General features: G+C 49.1%; 1 protein-coding gene across 3 annotated transcripts in view; it reads right to left on the reverse strand.

Moving 5' to 3' along the window:
* Window positions 1–19,171, reverse strand: part of LOC149364252 (E3 ubiquitin-protein ligase MIB2-like) — a 75,066-nt gene extending 55,895 nt beyond the window's left edge. The window contains exon 1 of one of the 3 annotated variants that reach the window (XM_089574195.1): window positions 18,822–19,171. Coding sequence is in view for 1 of the 3 variants with exons in the window: in XM_089574196.1 (XP_089430322.1) it covers window positions 3,601–3,615 (15 nt within the window). In the remaining 2 variants the exon portion in view is untranslated. Of the gene's footprint in view, window positions 1–3,600; window positions 3,907–18,821 lie in introns of those variants that run through there. The other 2 variants (XM_089574196.1, XM_089574194.1) reach the window with 2 other exon arrangements.
* Window positions 19,172–24,753: the final 5,582 nt, after the last annotated feature.

Genomic DNA, 24,753 nt, shown 5'->3' on the forward strand with positions numbered 1-24,753 from the left:
AGTCCTACTACTTTCAGAACAGACCCTGTATGCTTTCACTATCGGGATGATCATTCAGATATGACAAACACAAAATCTTCAATGCCACTCGTGTCGAAAACCAAATGCGACCTAGTAATATCAGTTCCCCATCCAATAATTTCAGTTCTTTATCCAGTAAAGCTACTGACGGGGCACTCACTGTTTGGAGCATCAAGTTTCTTGATCTTAGATTTTTTTTTTTTTTGAAGCCATATCACTGTCGCTGGGTGTATGAATTCCAAGGAAACAAGCTTGTTTCCCGAGTTCCAAGTTCAAAACTTGTAAAAATGAATATAGCGAAGCCCTCTTTCGCGAAAGCGCTCAAGAAATCTTGCCATCATTTAATGCCGGAGAGCTTCACTTTCAAGTGCCGCGGTTGGAAGGAGCAGGCTTCCCTGTAGCTACCGCTGAAAGAATGGACCGCAAAAGAAAAAATTAAGGCAAAGACGAATGACTGAGAACAAGCCGCAGAAGATAGAAGAAAAGCCGAAGCTAGAAAGAAGCAAAAAATTGCTGTCATATCGTATAAAAGCATGAGGCAGAAATACGCACACTAAAGCACCAAATGAAGTCTGCGGACTACAAAGTATGAGTAGTGTATCTGGTGACATTATCACGCTGGAAATGCTATATCGGTCAAACTGGCAGATGCGTAAGTGAGCGCCTGGGCGAACAATATCGCAGGGTAAGGCAGAGACGTAATATATTATTTCGTGAAAAAGGTGCAGTTTTAATGGTTGCCGGATTTTGTACTCAGAGCAATCAGCTGACCCGAGAGATTGTCGAGGCGAGGCAAATTCTTAGGTACGGCCCTGGTTGCGTGAGCGCTCAATCAGTAGCTTTACTGGATAAAGAATTGAAATCCTTGGATGGCGAACTGATATGACAAGGTCACATTTGGTTTTCGGCATGTGTAGCATTAAAGTTTCTGTATTTTTCATGTCTGAATGATCATCCCGATAGTGAAAGCGTATATATTTCCAGCAATCATAAAATCCAATTGAAGTTTGATTTGATTTGATTTGATTTATGGGGTTTAACGTCCCAAAGCGACTAAGGCTATGAGAGACGCCGTAGTGGAGGGCTCCGGAAATTTCGACCACCTGGGGTTCTTTAACGTGCACTGACATCGCACAGTACACGGGCCTCTAGAATTTCTCCTCCAAAGAAATTCTAGCCGCCGCGGCCGGGATCGAACCCGCGTCTTTTGGGCCAGCAGCCGAGCACCATAACCGCTCAGCCACCGCGGCGGCCAATTGAAGTTTGCGACTGCATATGTGTCCCTTTTCATGTCCTGTCTTGTAAGCGCACGATTTTAAAAAAAAAAATCGTGCACAGTGGCGGCGTTCGGTACGCGGAGGCAGTGGCGGTAGCGCTATGATAAAAGTTTCTGCCACTGTTTACCGTTAACGCTGCCATTACCGGGGTAGCGCCAGGTGACAGCTTGGCCCAACGTTACTTGGCCCATGTTCAGGGCCCATCTGTGATTAGTGTAGATTTTGAACGTACTAGCACATCCTGCCGTTACGGTTGCGCTGGCAAATCCTGATGCCTAACGGTAGCCGTAACGGTAGAGAGATACGGTAATGATAGACTAGGTTAGAGAGGTACAGCACTGTCGTACGGTAAACACGGAAACTATGGTAACTGCAACCGTACGGCAAATGTGGCTAGGCAAACTGGTAACGGTAGCAACGGCATTTGCTACGACGTATAGATTTTGAACGTACTAGCACATCCTGCCGTTACGGTTGCGCTGGCAAATCCTGATGCCTAACGGTAGCCGTAACGGTAGAGAGATACGGTAATGGTAAACTAGGTTAGAGAGGTACAGCACTGTCGTACGGTAAACACGGAAACTATGGTAACTGCAACCGTACGGCAAATGTGGCTAGGCAAACTGGTAACGGTAGCAACGGCATTTGCTACGACGTATAGATTTTGAACGTACTAGCACATCCTGCCGTTACGGTTGCGCTGGCAAATCCTGATGCCTAACGGTAGCCGTAACGGTAGAGAGATACGGTAATGGTAAACTAGGTTAGAGAGGTACAGCACTGTCGTACGGTAAACACGGAAACTATGGTAACTGCAACCGTACGGCAAATGTGGCTAGGCAAACTGGTAACGGTAGCAACGGCATTTGCTACGACGTATAGATTTTGAACGTACTAGCACATCCTGCCGTTACGGTTGCGCTGGCAAATCCTGATGCCTAACGGTAGCCGTAACGGTAGAGAGATACGGTAATGGTAAACTAGGTTAGAGAGGTACAGCACTGTCGTACGGTAAACACGGAAACTATGGTAACTGCAACCGTACGGCAAATGTGGCTAGGCAAACTGGTAACGGTAGCAACGGCATTTGCTACGACGACTGTCCGGCTCTGCTAAAACTTTCAAGTGTCTTTTACTTTCCACGCCGGTAGACGCCAACTGCTAAACTTTTCTATTTTTTTTTTCCTCTTTCACTCCTTTCATCGCCCTCTCTGTGTGCGGGACGGCATACCGGACGTGTTTCCGGTGCCGTCCCTTTTCTTTCGTCTTCTCGCGCTCCAACCCCACGAGCCATTCTTTGCATTTTTTTTTTTCAAACGGGTGACCTTCGAAGTAGGGCCGGATGCTAATAGAGATGGACGCTAATTATATTCGTAACTTAGAATTTTTTTTCTCTCTTCAATAAAGTTGTCAAAACAAAAGTACGGAGGAGATGAGGTGCTCAGAATGGCGAGGGTTTCAGCTTAGTGTCCATGAGGTACATGTACAGTCGTGAACAATATGAAAGAGAACAAGGTTTGAGCATTTATTTATTGATTACTCCATAAATATGTGTGGCAGGTAGTTTTTTCTGCTTTCTAACCAGTTTTCCTCTCGGCGTATAATATCCAAAACTCGTTCTCCACTTTAATGAGCAAAAAAACAGAAAATTCGCAATTTTGTGAAAGAAGCTTGTTCCCTTCCATACTGTTCACGACTGTACAGCCTTTGTCAGAAATATCTATGTTACAAGGTTTGCTTTTGAACCGTGAAGCTGGGCAGCTAGGGCACGTCCAAAGTTCCAATTCCCCGAACGCGGAATCCGTGATCCGGAGCAAGTTTTCTTGTTCCGCGAAACTGAGGAGCGTGTTTCAATGGGCGATTTGGATTCACATCCTTAGTTCTGATTACACCGTGACGGAACGGTTTTTAGACATCTTGCTCCTTCGCGGATTTGGACAACTGCTCCGGATCGCCGACTCGAATGCGTCATAAAACTCTCGCCCCACCCCGGACTCTAAGTTTCGAGGATGCTTTGAACTTCCGAATGTACGGCTCAAAATAAACCCAGTAGCCTAAAGACTTTTGACCGAAGGTGCACATCAGTGTATCGCTCTGTCCGCGTCCGTTTTCGGGCAGCTTCAAAGTCTCGCATCTGTGAACCCAATAAACCTAGAAGTTTCACTATTTGCTCAAAACGACAGCCTGAAACACGGACAGATGACGACATTTCGCTTGACAATCTAAAACAAAGCACGGCAGATAACACCGACATATTCGAGCTCCGATTACAGCACGTGCGCAAGCGAAAACGTACACGTACCTTGCTCAAAGACATCCACTGAAGTTAGTCAAACTTGTGCTGCTGATTCCACTCCGAACTATGGAACGCCTCACAAATTCACCACCGACACACAGGTGAACACATGCACACAGACACGCACACACCCGTTAGGAACCGGTTGAATCGACCAAATGTCGCGCGCACCACACCGTCGCTGACGAATCCTGTTTACAAACTCCGACGTCGGCCGCGCCGCCGCCGGCACCACGCCACAACGCCCTTCAGCCGCCGTTGCCACTGGCTCCGGCAATGCAGCGCTCCCGCTCACCATCCCTTCCCTTCCAGCTGCGCAAGCCGGGACGCGCTGCGAAAAGTGACGTCAGGCGCGAGCGACCAGATAGATTTTCCCCCGCGCGGCATAAGGAAGAACAAAAAATAAACTGCTTTCGCTCGCCGGCGACGGCGGACGAAGCCATTATGAAGCGCCCTTTCGGCGCGCCTTCCACAAGTACTCGTGCGCAGCCATCGCGTCGCCGTGCTGCCGCACTGCTTAGTTGAGCCTGTTCTCGCTGTAGAGTTAGATGAAAGTGTTATAAACAAGGGACAGTTTAATCTCGCTGTCACCATACAGTCATCATAACCATAAAACGTTTTATTATTCCCTTAAAGGGCCACTGCCCAGGGTCCGGACATTTTTGAAAAACAAGCCCACTGCATAGATGAGGCATCGAAGATAACCTCTGCAAAATACTAGAGCCATGCGCGCCCTGAAAAGCTGCGAAAATTCAAATCAAAGCCCGACGTTCTTTCCTTCAACAAAAACGGCCCGCCCCACTACTCTGAACCCCGTTGACGTCATGGGGGGTTACTTTCGCTAAAGGCACTCCTCCATTGGTGCATCGTTCTGACTGACGGGAGAAGGTTGGGCGTAGCCTTGGCGTCGCGTCGTCTGCACAACGCTTTCCGCAGCGCCTTCTGTTCTGGCTCATGCCTACAAACCCGCATGAAGGAACAAAAAAAAAAAAAAACTGCGGAGGGAGCGTGCGGCGACAGCCTTGAACCCTAGCCATAAAAAGTAAAAAAATAGTAAAACTGAGGGAGTTGGTTCGCCCCCCCGCAGTGATCACGTCACGAGACGCTCTGCGTGCGCGCTCCCTTCTCAGTTTTTTTTCTTCTATGCAAGCCCCCCAAAACAAGGTTTTAATTAGTAGTGCAGCAGAGCCTTTCCCTCGCTCGCCCACTTGACCGCTCCGCACAGACACCGCTTATCCTTTGTGCATCTTGCGTACGCCTTGACTCCAATGAACGACATGGGCTTCGGAGCGGAGAAAAGACACAAACACACAGAACACAAACACACATGAAGAAAAGCAAACGGGCGGTTGCCGGGCTCGCACTTCCCCGTGTGTTTCGAACAGAACCGACTTCCGCCCCTCCGCTCGTGAAGCGGTGGGGAGGCCTAAAAAAAAATGACAAGGTGGCTCGCTAACTGGGAATGACAAACAGATGTATGAAAGGATGCGCTCGCTAACAAGTCTAGGTGGTCGAGCCGATCGCGCCTCTCGATCGTTCAGTGTGCGCGCCCGCAGCGCCCCCCCCCTCCCCTCGAACAGTTCCAGCAGCAAAAACCAAGAAAAGATTTCTACTGAAGGCGGGGCCATGACGTACCCTGTGACGCACTCCACAGACACCACGCATCCGGCTTACGTCGGAGAACGAAGGGGTGATTTTGCCTTGCCGAGCCTACTCGACGAGGAGCGGGAGAGAAGAATTTCGAGGAGGGAATGGAAGGAGAGGAGGCTCGCTCAAAGAGAGGTAGAGAGTGTCTGCTGCCCTGGGGTGGGCAAGGGCCCTTTAAGCTGTCAAAGGGCACTGCATAATGGGGTGAAGAACACACCAACAAAGCGTCGCACGAAGTAGCGTCAGCGCGGAATTACAAAGGATAATTCATCAAAAGCGGCATGAGACGGCAGAAAAGGTTGGCGACCCCGGACCGAAACTGTTCAGCTTCACTGCACACTTTAGTTGTATCCGACTACAACAGAGATATGGATGGGCAAGTGAGCAACAGAAAAAGGCACTTTAGGCAAGGCATCTTACAAAATATTTTGCGAAAAGTGCCGTGGGAAGTTTTGTCATTAAAGGGTCACTGAGGACAAACTGAAGTAGTCCTGCATTGGAAGAGTACGGTATTCTGACGATGATGAGACCACTCTAACCAAAATTAGAGTTATTCTAACCTAGAAAATAACAAAAACCGTGTGGGTTTCTAAGTGGACACAGGCCACCACCCACCGCGGGTTCGAGCTTCGCGCGAGCCAAGGGCCCCGATCAGCCGTCACCACACACACACTGGGACACCGACGCGGTGCACTCAACCTCCGCTGGGAGGAGAGCGATTCGCCGCAAAGAAATAGGCCTCCAAGTTCACAAAGGAGACGTCTATTCACGTCGTCCTCTAGCAGATACACAAACACTCAATAGTCACCCCGTCCCGGGGGCGCGCGAGGAGCAAGGCTCCGCTGCGCGCACGAAGCGACTCGAGCAATGCGCGCTGCTAGCACGCCGCTGCAGGAGAATGTCCCCGCGGCAGTGCTGTGATCTCTCTCTCGTGTCGACCGTTGGGCCGGTTGCGAGAGAGAGTGGGCAATCAACGCAAGGTACGCCTGTCTGAGGTCGCTGGACCCCGAGTGACAGGCTCGAGCCGCTGCAGGTCAGAGGACACGTGCGGGCGAGCTCGAGTAAGCACTGGTCCGAACGGCAACGGCCGGCACGGACAAAACAGTAGCGTACGCACCTTACGCTGTCTCGGAGGGATCTCTCTCTCTGGGCCCCGCTCGGACGGTCGCGCAGTGCGCGGCCGCCCGTAGCGGGTCCCGAATTCCCGCCAAAAGGCGCCAATGGCAAAGGCCGTTGGGGAGCCGGGGCGGAGCTGTGGCCAAATGACAGTGATTAGTCACCTAGCCGCCTCTCCACCGCCTGAGGCGGGAGCAAGGGAAAGAGGAGAAACAACGCGGGAAGCCGGCACGGCCGCGCAAAGGCAACGGCGGAAAGCCAGGATTCCCACATCCGTAATACAAGTGTCGCCATTCCCGGCCAATTTCGCAAGTAAACTTCGTGCGTTGAAATCACGTCCGTGTCGCTGATCTATAGAAGTAGTGCCTCACGTTCACTTCAAAACGGCGGCAAAATTTCCGGAGAGGACCTCAGAAGATAGTTACTTCTCCCCCCCCCCCCCCCCCCCCGATAGGTTTGTTATGCTGATGCTAATTTATCTTTTGCCGAGAAAGAATAAGGGACATTACAGTTCAGGCATTTTGTAGTCTTTACTATTTATATATTTTTTATTATATCGTGTTCCGTATTTTAGCTGTCTGGGGTTTCGAATAGTTTTGGTGCTGTCGAAGCGAATGGAGGCGAGGTTGCGATCAATGAATGTATCACAAAAGGAGGCTGATGGCTTGGGGGCGGGAGGAAATGCCAGTTAGAGTGAAAGTGCTGGTTATCGGGAAGTTAAAAATGAGTATTGTGCTGGGCAGCGCTCCCTAAGACAGGATACTCTGATAGTGCGCCTGAAGAGGCTTTGCAGTTCTTAGGTGTGGTGTGCATTTTGCGTTTTTTTGTTGGTTTATTACGGTTGGGTTGCGATCTGCTGCATTGCGTGAAATTCATATATCTTTGGAGCTCTGAGTTTAACTATCGCAGTTAAAGAGAGGTGCCCGTATTGGTAAACAGTGTTCCTTGAGGACTGGACGCTTTTATGCATTACTCATAGTCTGTTTATGTCATCTTAATGTTGAAAACATGTTTAAGTGCTCGTGTCTTAAATGCAATTCACTTATTTTATCATGTCGAAGCTGTTTCTTTTGGAAGGGGTCTCTTAGACCTGTGCTCAGGGTTGTTCCCTCGATACTTGTAATAGGGGGGCGTTTTATTGCCACCTTGGAGCTGACCGCTTGCTTCGGCCCCCTAGGCCTCATTCTAATAGATCAAGCGCTTCTAACGGTAGCGAGGTCCAGCTCAAAGGCTGTTGTGTGCTTGAAATGGTTGCTCTGATGCTGAATATTTTCACTCTAAGCGAAGTGTCAAAAAGACGCGGAAGTGCTGCACATGGGAATGGCAATGTACATGACGAAATAAGTTCAACAGAAGAAAAAAATCAAGGGGACCCCTAATTACATTATGTGTTGGGAATGCGATATAGCATTAGGGGCTTTTGGTGCCTTTACATCGAGTTTTGCGTCATTCGTGCATGGGAACAGTTAGGGATAAGAGTGAATGGAGAATATCTAAGTAATTTGCGATTCGCTGGTGACATTGCCTTGCTAAGTCACTCAGGACATGAACTGCAAAGCATGATCAATGAGTTAGACAGGCAGAGCAGAACGGTGGGGCTAAAAATTAACATGCAGAAAACCAAAGTAATGTTCAACAGCCTAGCAAGGGAACTGCAGTTCGCAATCGGTAGCCAGGTGCTGGAAGTAGTAAGAGAATATGTCTGTTTAGGGCAGGTAGTGACAGCTGATCCGGATCATGAGAGGGAAATAACTAGAAGAATAAGAATGGGGTGGAGCGCTTATGGCAGGTTATCTTAGATCATGAACGGCAGTTTACCAATATCCCTCAAGAGAAAAGTATACAACAGGTGTATCTTACCGGTACTCACCTATGGGGCAGAAACGTGAAGGCTAACAAAGAGGGTTCAGCTTAAGTTAAGGACAACGCAGCGAGCTATGGAAAGAAAAATGATAGGTGTAACGTTAAGAGATCGGAAGCGGGCGGAGTGGGTGAGAGAACAAACGCGCGTTAATGATATCCTAGTTGTAATCAAGAGGAAGAAGTGGGCTTGGGCAGGGCATGTAATGTGAAGGCAAGATAACCGCTGGTCCCTAAGGGTAACGGAGTGGATTCCAAGAGAAGGCAAGCGTAGCAGGGGGCGGCAGAAAGTTAGGTGGGCGGATGAGATTAAGAAATTTTCGGGAATATGGTGGCCGCGGCTGGCGAAGGACAGGGTTAATTGGAGAGGCCTTTGCCCTGCAGTGGGCGTAGTCAGGCTGATGATGATGAGGATGATGTTTGCAGACCTCTACAAGAAAAAATTATAAACTCTAGAATTTTGATTTGTTGATTGTTTGATATAGTCAAACATTGAAAAACTGATTTCGTTTACAGTTGCGATTGGCCAGCGGAGTTATAGAAGACGCCGCGGACCGCGGCCCAATGTTAATAACTGCTGCTTTTATAAGTTGTATCCTACTACAGTTACTTAAAGGGGCTTTACAGTTACTGAATTTAGAGCGTCATCTTGGGAGCGTGACACAAAATGTTCGAAATGATTTTCAGGCTATAGAAACTCCCGGTGAAAACTAAAGATTTTGACAGAATTGCCGGTTTTCGGTTTGATAACTGGATGTATAAATGAGAAAGATTTGGTTGGAGATCTCTCGCAGTTTTGTAACGGCACTTTTCGGACGATGCCTGGTTTTCGTGTCGAACAGCCATATAATGCTTTCGCATTAATAAACTAAAACAACTATATACCCGTTCAAAAAAAATTATGGGACGCTTAAGCTCCGCCTTTAAGGGTATAAAGCGATAGCGTTAATGGCTCTCTTCAATGGTTTCTTTTCGCACACAATACCTGTGTTTTGTACGCACCCACACATTTATCACAATTATCATAACACAGTTTCCACATTCTTGTCTTTGAACTCTTTCACATTGCAGTTTACGCACATAATTAATGTTGCTTCTATGTGCTCATATGATTAGTAGTCGCTCTACTTGCACACATGATCGCATGGCTACCAAGGAACGTTTCATCCGGAAGCAGGTTCCGCACAAATTTATGCTGCCCGCTCGCCATCTATGGGGGAAGCGGTGTACGTCAGATCACGGCGGTTTTGCGGTGGCCGTCGCATGCAGGCGCACAGTGCCTCTTCAAGCCAAGAGGGTATGAAACGCCAACGTCCACTTTCTACTCGCCTAATTATTAATAACGTACTTTAAGCTTCTCTAGTAGCACACACTCATTAGCATACACTCGTAAGATGCTACTTTACGTTAACACACAAGCGCGCCCTCGTGGTCCAAACCTAAGCTATTCTAACACCATGTCCCAGTCGGTAGCGGACGACCCCAGGATGATGGGTTCGAATCACGACTGAATTTTATGCAAATTTTTCTTTACGGACGTGTGCCTAACTTTAATACACATTACAAATTCTCTTTTCAATTATTTTCATAGCAGACGTCAACGCGTGACGTGGGTTTCCGGCCACAACACCGATACCGCCTTTTCCAGTGAACGGGAGCCATAAAGCTATCGCTTTAAAGGCCCCCTGCCCACCCGCGGCCAGCAGACACTCTCTACCTCACTTTGAGCGAGCCTCCTCTCCTTCCATTCCCTCCTCGAAATTTTTCTCTCCCGCTCCTCGTCGAGTAGGCTCGGCAAGGCAAAATCACCCCTTCCTTCTCCGGTGTAAGCCGGAGGCGTGGTGTCTGTGGAGTGCGTCACAGGGCGACGTCATGGCCCCGCCTTCAATATAATTCTTATCTTGGTTTTTGCATTTTCTCCGCACACTGAACGATCGAGAGGCGCGATCGGCTCGACCACCTAGACTTGTTAGCGAGCGCATCCTTTCATACATCTGTTTGTCATTCCCAGTTAACGAGCCACCTTTTCATTTTCTTTTAGGCCTCCCCACCGTTTCACGAGCGGAGGGGCGGAAGTCGGTTGTGTTCGAAACACACGGCGAAGCGCGGACCCGGCAACCGCCCGTTTGCTTTTCTCCATGCGTGTTTGTGTTCTGTGTGTTTGTGTCTTTTCTCCGCTCCAAAGCATATGTCATTCATTGGAGTCAAGGCGTACGCAAGATGCACGAAAGATAAGCGGTATGTGTGCGGAGCGGTAAAGTGGGCGAGCGAGGGAAAGGCTCTGCTGCACTACTAATTAAAACCTTGTTTTGGGGGGCTCGCATAGAAGAAAAGAAACTGAGAAGGGAGCGCGCACGCAGAGCGTCTCGTGACGGGATCACGGCGGGGGGGGGGGGGGGGGGGGGGGGCGAGCCAACTCCCTCAGTTTTACTGTTTTTTTACTTTTTATGGCTAGGGTTCAAGGCTGTCGCCGCACGCTCCCTCCGCAGTTTTTTTTTTTTTTTTGTTCCTTCATGCGGGTTTGTAGGCATGAGCCAGAACAGAAGGCGCTGCGGAAAGCGTTGTGCAGACGACGCGACGCCAAGGCTACGCCCAACCTTCTCCCGTCAGTCAGAACGATGCACCAATGGAGTGCCTTTAGCGAAAGTAGCCCCCCTTGACGTCAGCGGGGTGCAGAGTAGTGGGCCGGGCCCGTTTTTGAAGGAAGGAAAGAACGAACGGGCTTTGATTTGAATTTTCGCAGCTTTTCGGGGCGCGCATGGCTCTAGTATTTTGCAGAGGTTATCTTCGATGCCTCATCTATGCAGTGGGCTTGTTTTTCAAAATGTCCGGACCCTGGTCAGTGGCCCTTTAAGACAGATACCACGTCAGAACTGCTCTGAAAGGAATGCCATGCGCCTCACAGGCGCGGCTATTAGGGACATTCGCATTGTTTCTAGAATTATCAGTCGGAAGATAACAAATTAATCAAATATAAAAGGCAGCTATATCCCATAATCCAGTCCACTCGCTTAATAGCACCAGCTTTCGACCATACTTTCGCACAGCTTTATCTGAACAACCCCGTCCCCCTTTTTTCTCTTCGACGCACCTCGTTGAAATCTTGCCAAATGAGACAAGAAGCACACTGCGGCCGCCGCGGTGGCTCAGTGGTTATGGTGCTCGGCTGCTGACCCGAAAGACGTGGGTTCGATCCCGGCCGCGGCGGTTGAATTTCTTTGGAGGAGAAATTCTAGAGGCCCGTGTACTGTGCGATGTCAGTGCACGTTAAAGAACCCCAGGTGGTCGAAATTTCCGGAGCCCTTCACTACGGCGTCTCTCATAGCCTTAGTCGCTTTGGGACGTTAAACCCCGTAAACCAAACCATCGCGTCACTGCGTCTACATTGCGGAACATTTTATACATATCTCGGTGGGCACCCGAACAACGCCGTAAGGGAAGGGATAAAGGACGCAGTAACTGTCTCACATATCTCGGTGGACACCTGAACCGTGCCGTAAGGGAAGGGAGGAAGGTGGAAGTGAAAGAAGAGAGAAAGAGGTGCAGTAGTGGAGGTCTCCGGAATAATTTCGACCACCTGGGGATCTTTCACCTGCACTGACATCGCACAGCACACGGGCGCCTTTTACATTTCGATAGAGCCGCCCGTGTGCTGTGCGATGTCTCCACTAAGGCACGTCTTTCTTCCTTTCTTCTTTCACTTCCTCCTTTATCTCTTTCCTTACGGCGCGGTTCGAGTGTCCACAGAGATATGTGGCAGTTACTGCGTCATTTCCTTTCCTCAGAAAAACAATTTGCAATTTTTTATTTTACCTTGTGCAAAGCAAATCCATTAAACCTTTCGGGCGCAATGCACACAACTATGCGCATGGCGAACTCGCAGCTTTTATGCGAAGCATACTACTTTAGCTACCACTTCAGCCCTTCACCGTGGTTATGCGCCTCCAAATCACGTGATACATGACGTCACACCACGTGACACGATGACGTCACGACAGTGGAGAAACGGGGGCCCACCTCGCGCCGTCACTGTGGTTGTGCGCCTCCAAATCACGTGACACGACGTCACACCACGTGACACGATGACGTCACGACAACGACGTCACACCACGTGACACGATGACTTCACGACAGTGGAGAAACGGGGGCCCACCTCGCGCCGTCGCTGTGGTTGTGCGCCTCCAAATCACGTGATACATGACGTCACAGCACGTGACACGATGACGTCACGACAGTGGAGAAACGGGGGCCCACCTCGCGCCGTCGCTGTGGTTGCGCGCCTCCAAATTACGCGACACGATGATGCTTCGCATTCTCCAGGCTTAACCAAGTTAAGCCTCAGCCATTTTTTAAGTCGAAAGCCTTTAATGGCTCATCGCTGTCCATCCGTCCGCGAAAAGTTGGCGGCGCCCGCGCCGCTCCCTACTGCGCATGCGCTTGCCGCCTTCAGGGCGCCACCGTCGTGTCGCGCCAGACGGATGCCTACCAAGCGTCCTCCGGTTTCGCCAACAGCCGAGCGCGCTCGCGCTGCAGAGCGACAACGGGAATCACGAGATGCCAGTTGGGTGGCTCGCTCACCTACCGATTCTCCAAACACCAAGAAATCGAAAGACAAGGAAAGGAAGCGTCTCAACAGTTCAGCAGTCAGCAATTGAGGCAGTCAAATCGGCGCGAAAAGGCTTTCGCCTCGCGCACTTTATCGTCAAAGTGCCCCCATAATATTTTTTTTTCTTTTCCAGGGAGCGACAGCTAGCACTGACTTGTTGCAGACGGATTCTGATCTGTTCATATGCAAAGTGCTTTTCCTAATGCGGTAAATATTTCTTAAAACAGTGGCCTGGCAGCACATTATTCGACCTAGTTTTGTACACAGATTCTGCGACACGTAATACAGGGTCTGTTCTGAAAGTAGTCGGACTCAATTTTTTTAACAAAATTTACTCAAGAGAATAGTGCAAACGATTAGAGTTTTTCAAAGTAGCACCCTTCCGCACCTACGCGCTGGTGTATGAGTTTTCCAGTTTTCGTACGCCCCCATGCAGGAACGCCTGGACCGGAATACTGCTTAGCTCCCTCGTCACGGCCTGTTGAACCGCCTCTACCGATCCGTGATGTTTCCCCTTGAGCGTCGATTTTATTCTCGGGAATAGAAAAAAGTCTGGCAGGGCCAAGTCGGGGCTGTAGCGGGACTGAGGCAGCGTTGCCGCCTTGTGCTGGGCAAAAAATCTGGATCCTCATTCACATGATGAAGAAGATCCTGGCAGATCGCTTTCCGGTTGGCTTTTTCTCCTCTGACAATATCCCGGCACCAACTTCGCGCACACTTTCCTCATGGCTAAGTTTTCTGTCACGATCTCAAAAACTTGGGTTTGAGGAGTGCTCAAATCATCAGCAATCATTCTGATACTCATCCTACAATCACTGTGCAGTAAATGTTTCACTTGCTGCACATTTCCGTTCGTTTTGCTGGTCGAAGGGCGTCCGGAGCGGTCGTCGTCTTTCACTCTTTCCTGACCTTCTCGGAACAGCTTGTGTCACTCAAAAAGCGCCTGATCTACCCATGGCAGCGTCACCGTAGGCATCCTTAAGCATGTCGTGAATCTCTTTGCCCGTTTTATCAAGGTTTACACAAAATTTGATCGCGTATCGCTGATGCAGTAAATGCTCTATGATTCTGCGTGACGAGACATTTCGACAGGGGCTCACAGTACAAGCGACCTGCTCTCTTCAACGGCCGAGAGCCGACTGCCGATTTTCCCCAGCATTCCCAATATCCCCCTTCAACGATCCTGCACGCGCAGATTGCCTTTCGTCCGCCCGTTCGCCCAGGAAAAAACCAGTCCTACTACTTTCAGAACAGACCCTGTATAGTCTTTTTTTTTTTCGGATTTCTGACATGTGGATATGAAAAAAGAAAATGGATTCTGTGATCCATAGAGTGTTTATTTCACAAATACTGGTGCTTCGGTGTTGAAATTTGCGACTGTTGCGAAGGTTTGTAGGAAATGCGTGTAAAATTGTGTACATTGCAGAAAATTCACATTTGATGTTCTGAGTCGCGAAATTAAGTTTCCTCAGGTCTGCCGCTGCACAGACCTTCAAGGGGAGGAGGAGAGGGAAATAATAAAAATGGCGAGCGGCGTTAGTTAAAGAAGCAGGGAGAAACTGCATGTCAGTTCTTAGAGCACAGAGAATAGAAATAGCTGAAGCTATCATCATGCGCGTGTCGCTGTGATAACACTCTCCACGCCATATCAGACAGGAGCGCCGGCATGTTGGCAGTACGCCCGCTTGGAAAGACAGCAACAACAGGTATCAGTGTCTGATACCCGACGCGGCCGCTAACCATTTTCCCCCTATTTGTTAAGACAAGACTACACGCCAAGCCTATATGGCCTTCATCGCAAGCTGTCCAGCGATACGCTATCGTCAGCGCTATCGAAGACCCAAATGAATATGCGTCCATGCAATTACTTCACGTCTCAGTGCAGGGCAAAAGGTTGTTACATAATACCCAAAACTATCTTTCCTGCCTCAGTCACTCGATTAATCATGATGTACGATGGGGAGCAGAAGTTTACCGAACGCGTTTTCTCGGAAAACATTGTACTGTGGTTCTGCCTCGCGACCAAATCAACACAGTCGCGTGGTTTTGTTAGCAGTGGACAAAGAATTCACGTGCCCTCATACCCTGGCAAATTTGAGGCGGCTGGATTACGGGACTGCAATGAAATAATTTTTTTTTTTTGCTTTTCGCACATTCGCGTCCAATCAGCTTTTGCTATCGATAGTGCATTGGGTCGGCAGCTGTGTCAGTGTACACAGTCCATCAAGCCTCCACAGAAGTGTATAGCAAATGCAACCGCCTATAGAGGCCAAAGCAATGCGAAAAGAAAGTTCATTACCACGTAGTCAACGCTTAGTCTATAAGTCAAAATACGCAGCATATACTTATTTCTTTTTTATGGTACATGAACTCTGAATGTCTTTTCAATTCGACGATTAAGTAGAAGCGAATGGGCTCTCGAGCCAAACCAACCGCTTTCTTTCACACGGCTCGCACCTCTACGCGGCTGAAGTTCCCAGACGGAATACGATCGAGATGCCAGTCTGCGCTTCCATCAGGAAACCGGACCCGGAGCGCGTGACAGGCACTATGCGACTACCGGACTGGACGGCCAAGTCTTTTCACATACGCGGCCTGGCGCGCCGGTAGCCCATTTCGCGCATGAAAGTACGACGAACAAGACTGCTCGTCGAGAGGCGAGCAGTTAGTAACACATCACACTTTTTTTCTACGCGGCCAGTTTGATTACGTTCAGAGCGAAGAACGCGCCGAGCTCGCCGTAACGTCACCGGGCGCATAGGCGAACCTGGGAACTTTGTCTTGGGCGTGAAGCTCGTGGCAGGCTCCAGAACAGCGTTTGTGTGTGCGTATGTTTGTGAGAGCATGAGCATGCGTGATCCGGGCCACCGAGCAATATATCAAATGTGACAGTTCTCCATGATGTACCGCCGCACGCAAACACCCATGCTTGATCATGTGACTCGGACTGACATTAGCGCAGCTGTGAAAATTGGCGGCAGGGACCGCGTGTTACATGCTAGGGTGGCCACAGGGCAACCGCTATCCTCAGCCGGCGTACACACACCGTGAAGCACGGTCTCATACCCAGCGGCCGACGGGCCGCGAAGAGAGTGTAAAATCAGTTAAGCCATACGCTAGAGCATTTGCGTTAGGTTTGCGAGCAGCGGTACGGCTGGTTTCCTGAAGAAACGCAATGAAGAAACGCACAAAAACCAACATCTGTCATATACTGTTACATCGCGGGCCGTACGCAACCGCCAACATCGCCAAGTCGATTGAATCAATATGCGAAACTGCCAGCCTATTACTATGGAAAAGCGGTGGACAATCAAACTTCGTCGGAGCGCAGTCCGGTACTAAAATCTGGTTTTATGATGCCAGATGAACGACCAAGAAGGTTCCATTGCCGTTGAGCTATTCGACGCGTATTCTCTGCGCTGTTGTGACCCGGGCTGCGAGTTATGCTCCAGCTTGCGTGCTTGGATCAGGAACGAGGCGGCTGGAGACGGACTATTTCCAGAGCCGGAGGGCGCTGAAGAAGGCTGCACAGTTTGTTTTATATATTTACAGCAGTTTGAAAAGCATATTACAGTCTGCCGTACGACTGAGTTTTATACGGCCCGTTGTCCTCAGTGCAGCTGCTTCCCATGTGTCCAGAATCTCCTGTCAGGAAGTTACATAATATTACAGACAACATCGCAGGTACTTTCCCCCGCCTAGCATAACACTCAACAATCAACAGGCGGTGGCGTGGAGGCGTCTACAAACAGATGTTTACCCACACCCAATTCTATGCAAACATATTATTCCAGAAATAGAGGACGATAAATGCAAGAAGTGCGGAGCGAGAGAGTCCCTCGACCACATAACATGGGAGTGTAGTTAATCCCCAGGCAGGGCAAACAACATTAATAGTAGAGACGCCTGGGAGACCTTGCTCCGGAGCTCGGACCCTGGGCTCCAGCTCACCGCCGTCCGACTGGCTGAAGAGGCCGCCGGGATACAGAAGATCCTGGCCAGCATCTGACGCGACTACCCCATGCGGCTGGATCTCTCCTGATCCTCCTCCCTCAACTGAGAGTATAGGACGGGGGAGGTCTGGATGAGGTAGTCTCATTCTGTTGGACAATAAAGGTTTTTCACTCACTCACTCACTCACTCACTCACTCACTCACTCACTCACTCACTCACTCACTCACTCACTCACTCACTCACTCACTCACTCGCTCACCACTCACTCACTCACTCACTCACTCACTCACTCCCATGTGTCCAAATGGCTGGACGCACTTGAGGCCTGCCGCTGCGGTGGCTCAGTGGTTATGGCACTCGGATGCTCTCCCGAAATACGCGGGTTCGATCCCGGCCGCGGTGGTCGAATTTCGCCTCCATCGAAATTCTATAGGCCCGTGTACTGTGCGATGACAGTGCACGTTAAAGAACCCCAAGCGGTCGAAATTTCCGGAGCCCTTCACTACGGCGTCCCTCATAGCCTCAGTCTCTTTTGGGTGTTTAACCGTAATGAACTTATAAACCAGCACTTAAGGTCTAGAGGGGCTGCCAACAGGAAGAGGCGATACCGGTGCCCTCTCGCAGCAGTTCTGCTAGCACTTCTGGCGGCGACGGATGTTTTCCATAAGCACCATGAGGCCAAGCAGGCCCCGCTGGAACCGGCCGATGAACAGGATCAAGTTGGAGCACCGCTTCTAGGAAGTTCACCGCCTCCGAACAAGTCGCCGTCTTCTGCCCCCAGCGATCCGTAGGAAAATACACTCTTCCCCCCAATGCCGCCGCCGTTCTCAGTACAGGGAAGATTGGGGCATTTGTTTTCCCCGACGCAGTCCTGCTGACGCAGTCCCGCTCTGTTGTGGGCGCCCTGCCAAAATTACTTGCAGGCGAGGTGGGGATGGACCCTTCCTTCCCAAAACAAACGGAGACGTCGCCGGTGTCTAGAGTCCGTGCCGCGTCGTCGCGAGGAGGACGGCATCGTTGTCAGCTCACGATGCTTAGGCCCGCGTTGGATCACGTCGGATACAACTCAAGAACGAAGCGGCTTTCCTCGGTCAAAAGATCCCCTTCCAGACAATGGCGTCTGCCGATTCTGATTAACCTGCTAGCGTGACAATGCAGGGAGTGGCGTGACAGTACAGGTAACAGGGATGGGACTATATCCAACCATGGAAAGAAAGGACTATCCCGTTTCATCGGCCACTCCCTGCATTGCCCGCTAGCATGCTCATGAGAATCGGCCGACGCTGTATGCTGGAAGGGGATCTTTTGACAGAGAAAAGCAGAGCTTCGTTCATGAGTTGTATTCGACTGTACTCGCCACAGCATAAAGCTTGACAGAACAGTGCTGGGGGATGAGGTCTGCGATCTTTATTGTCAAAGCATAGTGAACACGACCGATGTACTGAGGACAACGTCCCTTGCGACATGCATTGACAAGATAATTAGCTCACAAAGGCGATCGCCGAGGGCAGCCGTTTGTCTGCAAAAAGACACTTTCGCGCAGGCATTGCTGCCATACGATCCGCTTTGTATCGTTCATTCACCGGCAGCACAACGCGCAGGTCGCAAACTCAGCATTTTTCCTTTTTATGCCGCGATTTTAAAAGACGCTGCCGGAACTAATCGCCACTGAACATGCCAGGCATCACGCCACCTCTCCTACGACTCCTTCTGTCTTTTTTTCTTTGTTTGCGATGAGCATGAACTGTTGCTGAAGCGCAGGAAGACATACGTCTTGATACGTGATGTAGCGGTGCCCTGCAATACCAGGGATGCAGGGATAAAAAGTGCATCTGCTTTGCAGTGCATCTTCAGCAGATTCATGCATGGCACGCTCAGACAATACGACAACAACCGGTCATAAGGTGACAAAGGTAGCTGCGTTGCTTGCGACTTAGTGTCAGGCCGGTTCTGTCTTACGACTCTAAAGCCCTAAGCAACTTAACCAGCCCCCACAGCACACAACCACCCACCGCATGCAGCACTAGACTCACGGAGTGTATACCTGCGTCAGACGAGACCGTCAGGCATCCGCGGGGAATTGTGGTCGACAGGCGACAGTCCTGAAAATCCGCTTGAATGTAGAATCGCCGTAGTCATTAGCGTGCGCACGAAACCATGTGACACGCACACACAGACGTCGTCAAGTTTGACGACAGTCGCGAGCTTCTGGCCTTCCTCATCTGCTGCTCTGTTTACAGGTTTACAGCTCGCTACGATGGCGGACTGAATGTCAGCAACAACTTCCCGTTCGCCGAGATTATCGTTATCACTGCCGGTGCCGACGGCACACCGGTGAGCGGACTCGTGCCTTCGCGGCCCTGGCTTCGCCAGCCTACACGCCTGATCTGTCTGTCCGTTGCGTGCGTCTCTGCGGGCTCAACGAGGGCTCGTGAGGTGGCGCTAACGGCGGCGTTTTGTTCTTTTTGTTCGTTTCTCCATGGGCACGGTGGAAGAAAGTGATACCGGGCGAGACGGTTGCTCTGCACGGCTCCGACTTCGCGCTGTTCGCGACTCTCTCTCTCTCTCTCTCGCTTTTGTTTGACAGCACATGGAAAACTCGGCATACAGCTGTCACTCGCGTGATGGATGTCTTGCTGTTGCCGGGCTTTTAAAGTCTTGCGACTAATCTGTGTCGGTTTAAAATCTCGCTCGCGGAAAGACAAACACGTCAAGCGAAAACGAAGAGTAGCAATCACCTGCCCTCCCCCTCATTCCAGAAGCAGGTGGTAGCACATGATGTTGCTGCAACATTGTGCAATGTTACCTACGTTGTTCTTTGCTGCCCAACGTTCGACAGCTTGTGACAAATGCGACAGCAATGTTGCAAAAAGTTGTACAACATTAATACACTTACAGCAACGTTGCTGAAACATTACTGAAGCGATTGGTCTGTAATATTAGACACCAACACCGCTACCACGTTACACACGCAATTCTGCACCAACGTTACACAGTCATTTGTTAATGTAACATTGCATAATGTTGTTTTGTGTTTCCGCATAGTGTGGAAATGTATTTGTTTGGAGCACGAAATATTCGTTGTCAAGCTGAACACCGCGCTGGTTTAGAGTTGAGCAAGTACGCAAATCATTCGGGCGTACCTAATTTTTTTAGCGAACTTTTAAAAATTCAAAAAATGCAGCGGTTGAAAAAGAAAGCAAATTTTTCAGTAAAAGACTTTCAGCAGAAAATGTGTGACGTGAACATGGGTGTCCAGCTTTGTGACACAAATCGATATCATGCGCCTGGTATTCACGATAAATATCACAAAATGAGCTCGGCGAGCGCTGCTGATAATAGAATACAAGATAAATGGTCCGATAGCTGCCTCCGACGTGGACACAGTTCACCGTAAATGTAAACACTGACAGCGGGAAAAATTGCGCTGCCCACTTCCACTCTCATATTTTACCCCTATAAATGCATCGAACTTGTAGAAAAAATTGGAGGGAATATTTAAGCTCCACTTTAAGAGCATGACGCTATAGCGTAATGGGTTAATTCCTATATATGCTGAAGGTCATTCTTTACATTACATTCACAGATCCCTGGTAGTCCTACCCCTCTTAGCGAAGTGGTGCAGCGGTTAAGCTATGCGCCACTGCCCTGCGATGGCAGATGCTCCCAGCGATGGGCCTTGTGCGGCCCGGCTTGCTGTATCTGTGTCTGCGTCCTTCCGTTGGTTTTTTTTTCTTTAGAACTATGTACCAACTGGCCCAGCTCTCTACCCTACTGAATCATGTTCTATGGACACTTTCGTTGTTATTGATGCTAGCTCAAAAATTCTTGCGCTGGGGTGACGAGTGATGGATTGTCTATCTTTGCGTAATCTCAATACATTTATTTCATAGTCCCTTTAACGCTATCGCGTTAAAATTAGGAGGAGCTCCGCCTTTAAGGGTACGACGTGACGGCGGTTCCTTTTGCCCACGCAGACACATATATTTTCCTCTTTCACAATCAAAATCATTATGTGAAAGACGACACAGCATACCTGAAAGCCTCGCTTTAACCGAGCCGTACGAACGAGCCTGCGTGGCCTATGACGGAAGCGTGTCTGACTTGCAACCCAGGGGTCCGGGGACACAGCGATAGGTCTGCTGCATAGCAGCTTGTGAGGCGCCGTGAGTCGTTTGCTGCGTGTGTAGATGGGAGTGCCGACGGCCCATGAGCTCGGCACGTTGCTCGCGTTTACTCCGTTCGCTGAAGATCCCATGCGTCGCTGGTGTGGCTGGCGCCATCTATGGGAGCCTTTTGTAACAGCCACTTTTTCGGCCAATCCAGCTTTTTCAGTAACAACAGGAACGCGGACGCCGGCTTTCTGCAGAACGGGGCCCTTACGCTGCCGAGTAAAAATATTCCCTTTGTGAGCTCATGATCCTTTTCGCAACATGTGCCTCCCTCCCCCATAAACAATTCAAAAAGAAAATACTAGATGAGCTAGCTCAGGTTTAACTTATGGTTTAATTGCAGCTAAAGCTTAGCTACAATACAGCTAAGGTTGCTGGTTAGTGTGGCTGTAAGGTGCAGCCGCATCACACTGAACAGAAAGGAGTAAAAAGAGAGTATACCTGTCCTCTAGCGCACTTTTTATGAAAGGGAGGACAGCTTACTCCCATTTTACTCCCACATAGGCGTATTTAGAGTGCATGAAAGGAAACATCTGCTTCGCGAAATCTAGATTTTATTCTCATTGCCCTCATTATTGAAGCGAGAAAAATACATGGGCCTCTAGCGGCGCTCTGCATCTTCACCCTGCCCATTGTCCGGACAGCGAGTTTCTAACTTTACTAAACACACTTCACTGCAATCAAATTGACATCAACCGCACTAACATTTCCAAGGTAAAGGCTTTCCTTACAAAAATATAATCAAGCCACTGAATGCATTAACACCTTCACAAACAATACTGTTCACTTTTAACTGATGTGATCATTCTCATTGCCTTATTGTATTAGGCTTTTGCTGCGGTGAAATAAATACTTTCATCGTTATTTTATTTCCTAACTTGCTTTGTGCATATTCTATCTACAATTTGTATAATTTCACTGTGTGAATTGTTTTGTCGAGCTTGTTCTGTGTAATTAATACTTCTTTTGCCTTGTTCCCCCATATTATTTTTATACGTACTTATTTCTGTGAACCTTGCACTTAGAATTGCATATTGGCATTGTGTAAATTATTTTGTAAGATTTTCTGTGCCTAACTAACATTTTTTGTTCTATTCTGCAATCTGTAAATGTATCTGTTGTTATACTAGAATTTTGTCCTCACCAAATGCCATGTAAAGGGGGCTCGAACGTAATCATGTGGACTTGCTTCACTTTTTGTTCGAGCCCCCTCCGTTGTTTCGAACGGAAATAAACTCAATTCAATTCAATAACGATACGTAAATATATCGAGAAAATTTGGTCCCCCAAAAAATTTGTATTGTACGAGTCGTAAGTATTAAGGGCCGTCGTACCAAAGGGGCACAAAGTACAAACAGAAAATGGCTTGTATCAGTAAAGTGCAGTTGTAATAACAAATACATCACTCTCCCCAAAAGCAAATATTTTATAAACTCGAAAAAGCTCGAAGAAAAACTCGAAGTGCCGAGCGACGACTAGAAGACCGCCAGAGTCAAGTCACTTCATAAAACAGGGAGTAAGCAACAGATTGAGAACTATACCGCCCCATTTTATTAACGTCAACTGCATGCATGTAAAATTTTAGAACATATTCCCAAACACATTTCGGAATTCCTTTAGAAACATAACTTTCTAACAAATCATAAGCACGGATTCCGGAAAGACTATTCAACAATAACTCATTTGGTACAAACAGTGCATGACTTCACAAATTCTATAAACAACGGCAAGCAGACAGACGCGATATTTATGTATTTTTCTAAAACTTTCGACAGTCTCTCATCATAAACTACTGTCTAAGCTAAATAAAATTCTTAAAAATCCTAGGCTAAAATTGGTTTTTGAAGAATGGAAATGGCGCAGTATCTGCCTCACATCTGGACAGACACGCTATATTTAGACGCACCCCGCAGCGGCCGTCACTTAGCAGAAAGGAATTCCGGCCTCTCTTTTTGACTAATTTGGGTGGACCCATGTAAGAAAGCGATGTCTTGCTTCCAGTTGTGGTAACCCTCACCCGAACGAGGTCACCTTGTTGAAATGTGGGGTACGTCGCCTATCAGTCTACTGTTTGGTGTACGACTGCTTGGCTTGGACACTCTCGCGAACTGGTTTCAGCACAGCAGTGGAGTGAACGTTGCCCCCAGAGGGCAGTCCAGCAATACTGAGTCTTGTTCTCAGGTGACAGGCCAGTAGTTGTGTGCGGTGTCGACTTTACTTGCCAAGGCAAGTCGACCAAGGAAGTCTGGAACGGATGTTTTTCCAATCTCGCCATTTGTATCCAGTCTTTGAGTACCCGGTTTAATCTTTCGATTTCACCGTTCCCCTGCGGATAGTATACTGAAGTGCAACAATATGAGTAATGTTCCTCTCACGCAAGAATTCCTCGAACTTTTGGGGCTTGAACTGTCGTCCGTTGTCCGTTACGATTTCATGGGAAATCCTTCGCGGCTGAATACCCCTAGCAGGAAATCGACAACCGTAAGCGACGCGACTGTTGGTGCAAATACAACTTCAGGCCACTTCGAGTGGTGGTCAGTCAGTGTTATTATGTATCTGCAGTTGGAAGTTGCAATTGCCCACTGTTGTGATTGTACTTCTGGCCACGTGGGGCCGATCAAGCAGCAACCGTGAACAGTCGACAAGACCGACAACCTCGCGACGGCGGCGGTGCGGTGTAGTGCTTGTGATGCCCCCCTCCTAACCTTCACCGCCCAGATGCCGCCATTCACCAGCAACCAATCTACATCCACCCTACTGAAGTTTCACCCACCGTCAATCACCCGCCTTCGCCCTACAGTAGGACCTGCCCACCAGCCATCCATTCACTTCCACCCTTCAGACTCCTCTATCCACGAGAAGCCCACGTAGCACAGTAATGTAAAAGCGACGGGGAAATATAATTCAATGCTGCAAGGGGAAGGCTATCACTGTATTAGCGAAATGTACAACGAATACTGCTAAAGAAGATTTGTCGCATCACTTCGTACGATCAGCTTTGCATTTCTCAGCGTCCTTTCTTAAATGTTGCTTACCCCCAGACCAACTTTCTTTAACGGCGCTATTACAGCTTGCGTGAGTGGAAAAGACTAGGCGCCGACCTACGAAAATGCAAGATACTCCAACGCCTCAGCCAGGCGGCACTAATGGTCTGTTCGTCTTGAGTGCTGTCGCCCACAGCGAGCACCGCCTACCTGAGGAACGGACCTTAAAGGGGCACTGGGATGTTTTCCTTGGTACCGATTGATAGCATTAAATAGATTTATCAAGTGCAATAAGAATTACTGAAATTGGAGCACGCAAACGAAAGTTATTGCACTTTGAAAATTCGAAATGAAAAGATGAGACGAAAACGCGTTTCACTCACCCATTTCACTCACGCGGTACTTAGACTGGGCGCCACCAATCAGAACCGCGCCTACGGCCGCGTATTTTGACGGCTTCTCCTCGATGTTTCTTTGTTGGTAGGATTGCAAGGCTTTCGGCTGCCCCCCCCCCCCTCCCCCTCCCCCTCCCCACCAAACTCGCCTCCTGTCCGGCCTTTCTCTTCGCATTTTTGGGCAAGGTGTGTCGACTGGCTTTTTTTTCGCTGCCTCCTTGGTGTGGATCGAACAGCGCTCCCCCCCCCCCCCAAGGTTTGAAGTGGAACGGAAAGTGTCGCCCCTAGCGCCATTCATATTAGTTTTCGTTTGCTGTCACTGCTTCTTTCTAGTTTTTATGGCATGCAAAAAGCTTTGAGTACTCGGAGACATAACATTTTGGATCCATATCGTGAGTATAAACGAACAATATGCAAACTGGACG

The sequence above is a fragment of the Amblyomma mixtum genome, chromosome 2 (genome assembly GCF_055824585.1).
Source record: "Amblyomma mixtum isolate Tamu chromosome 2, ASM5582458v1, whole genome shotgun sequence".
Classification (NCBI taxonomy): domain Eukaryota; kingdom Metazoa; phylum Arthropoda; class Arachnida; order Ixodida; family Ixodidae; genus Amblyomma; species Amblyomma mixtum.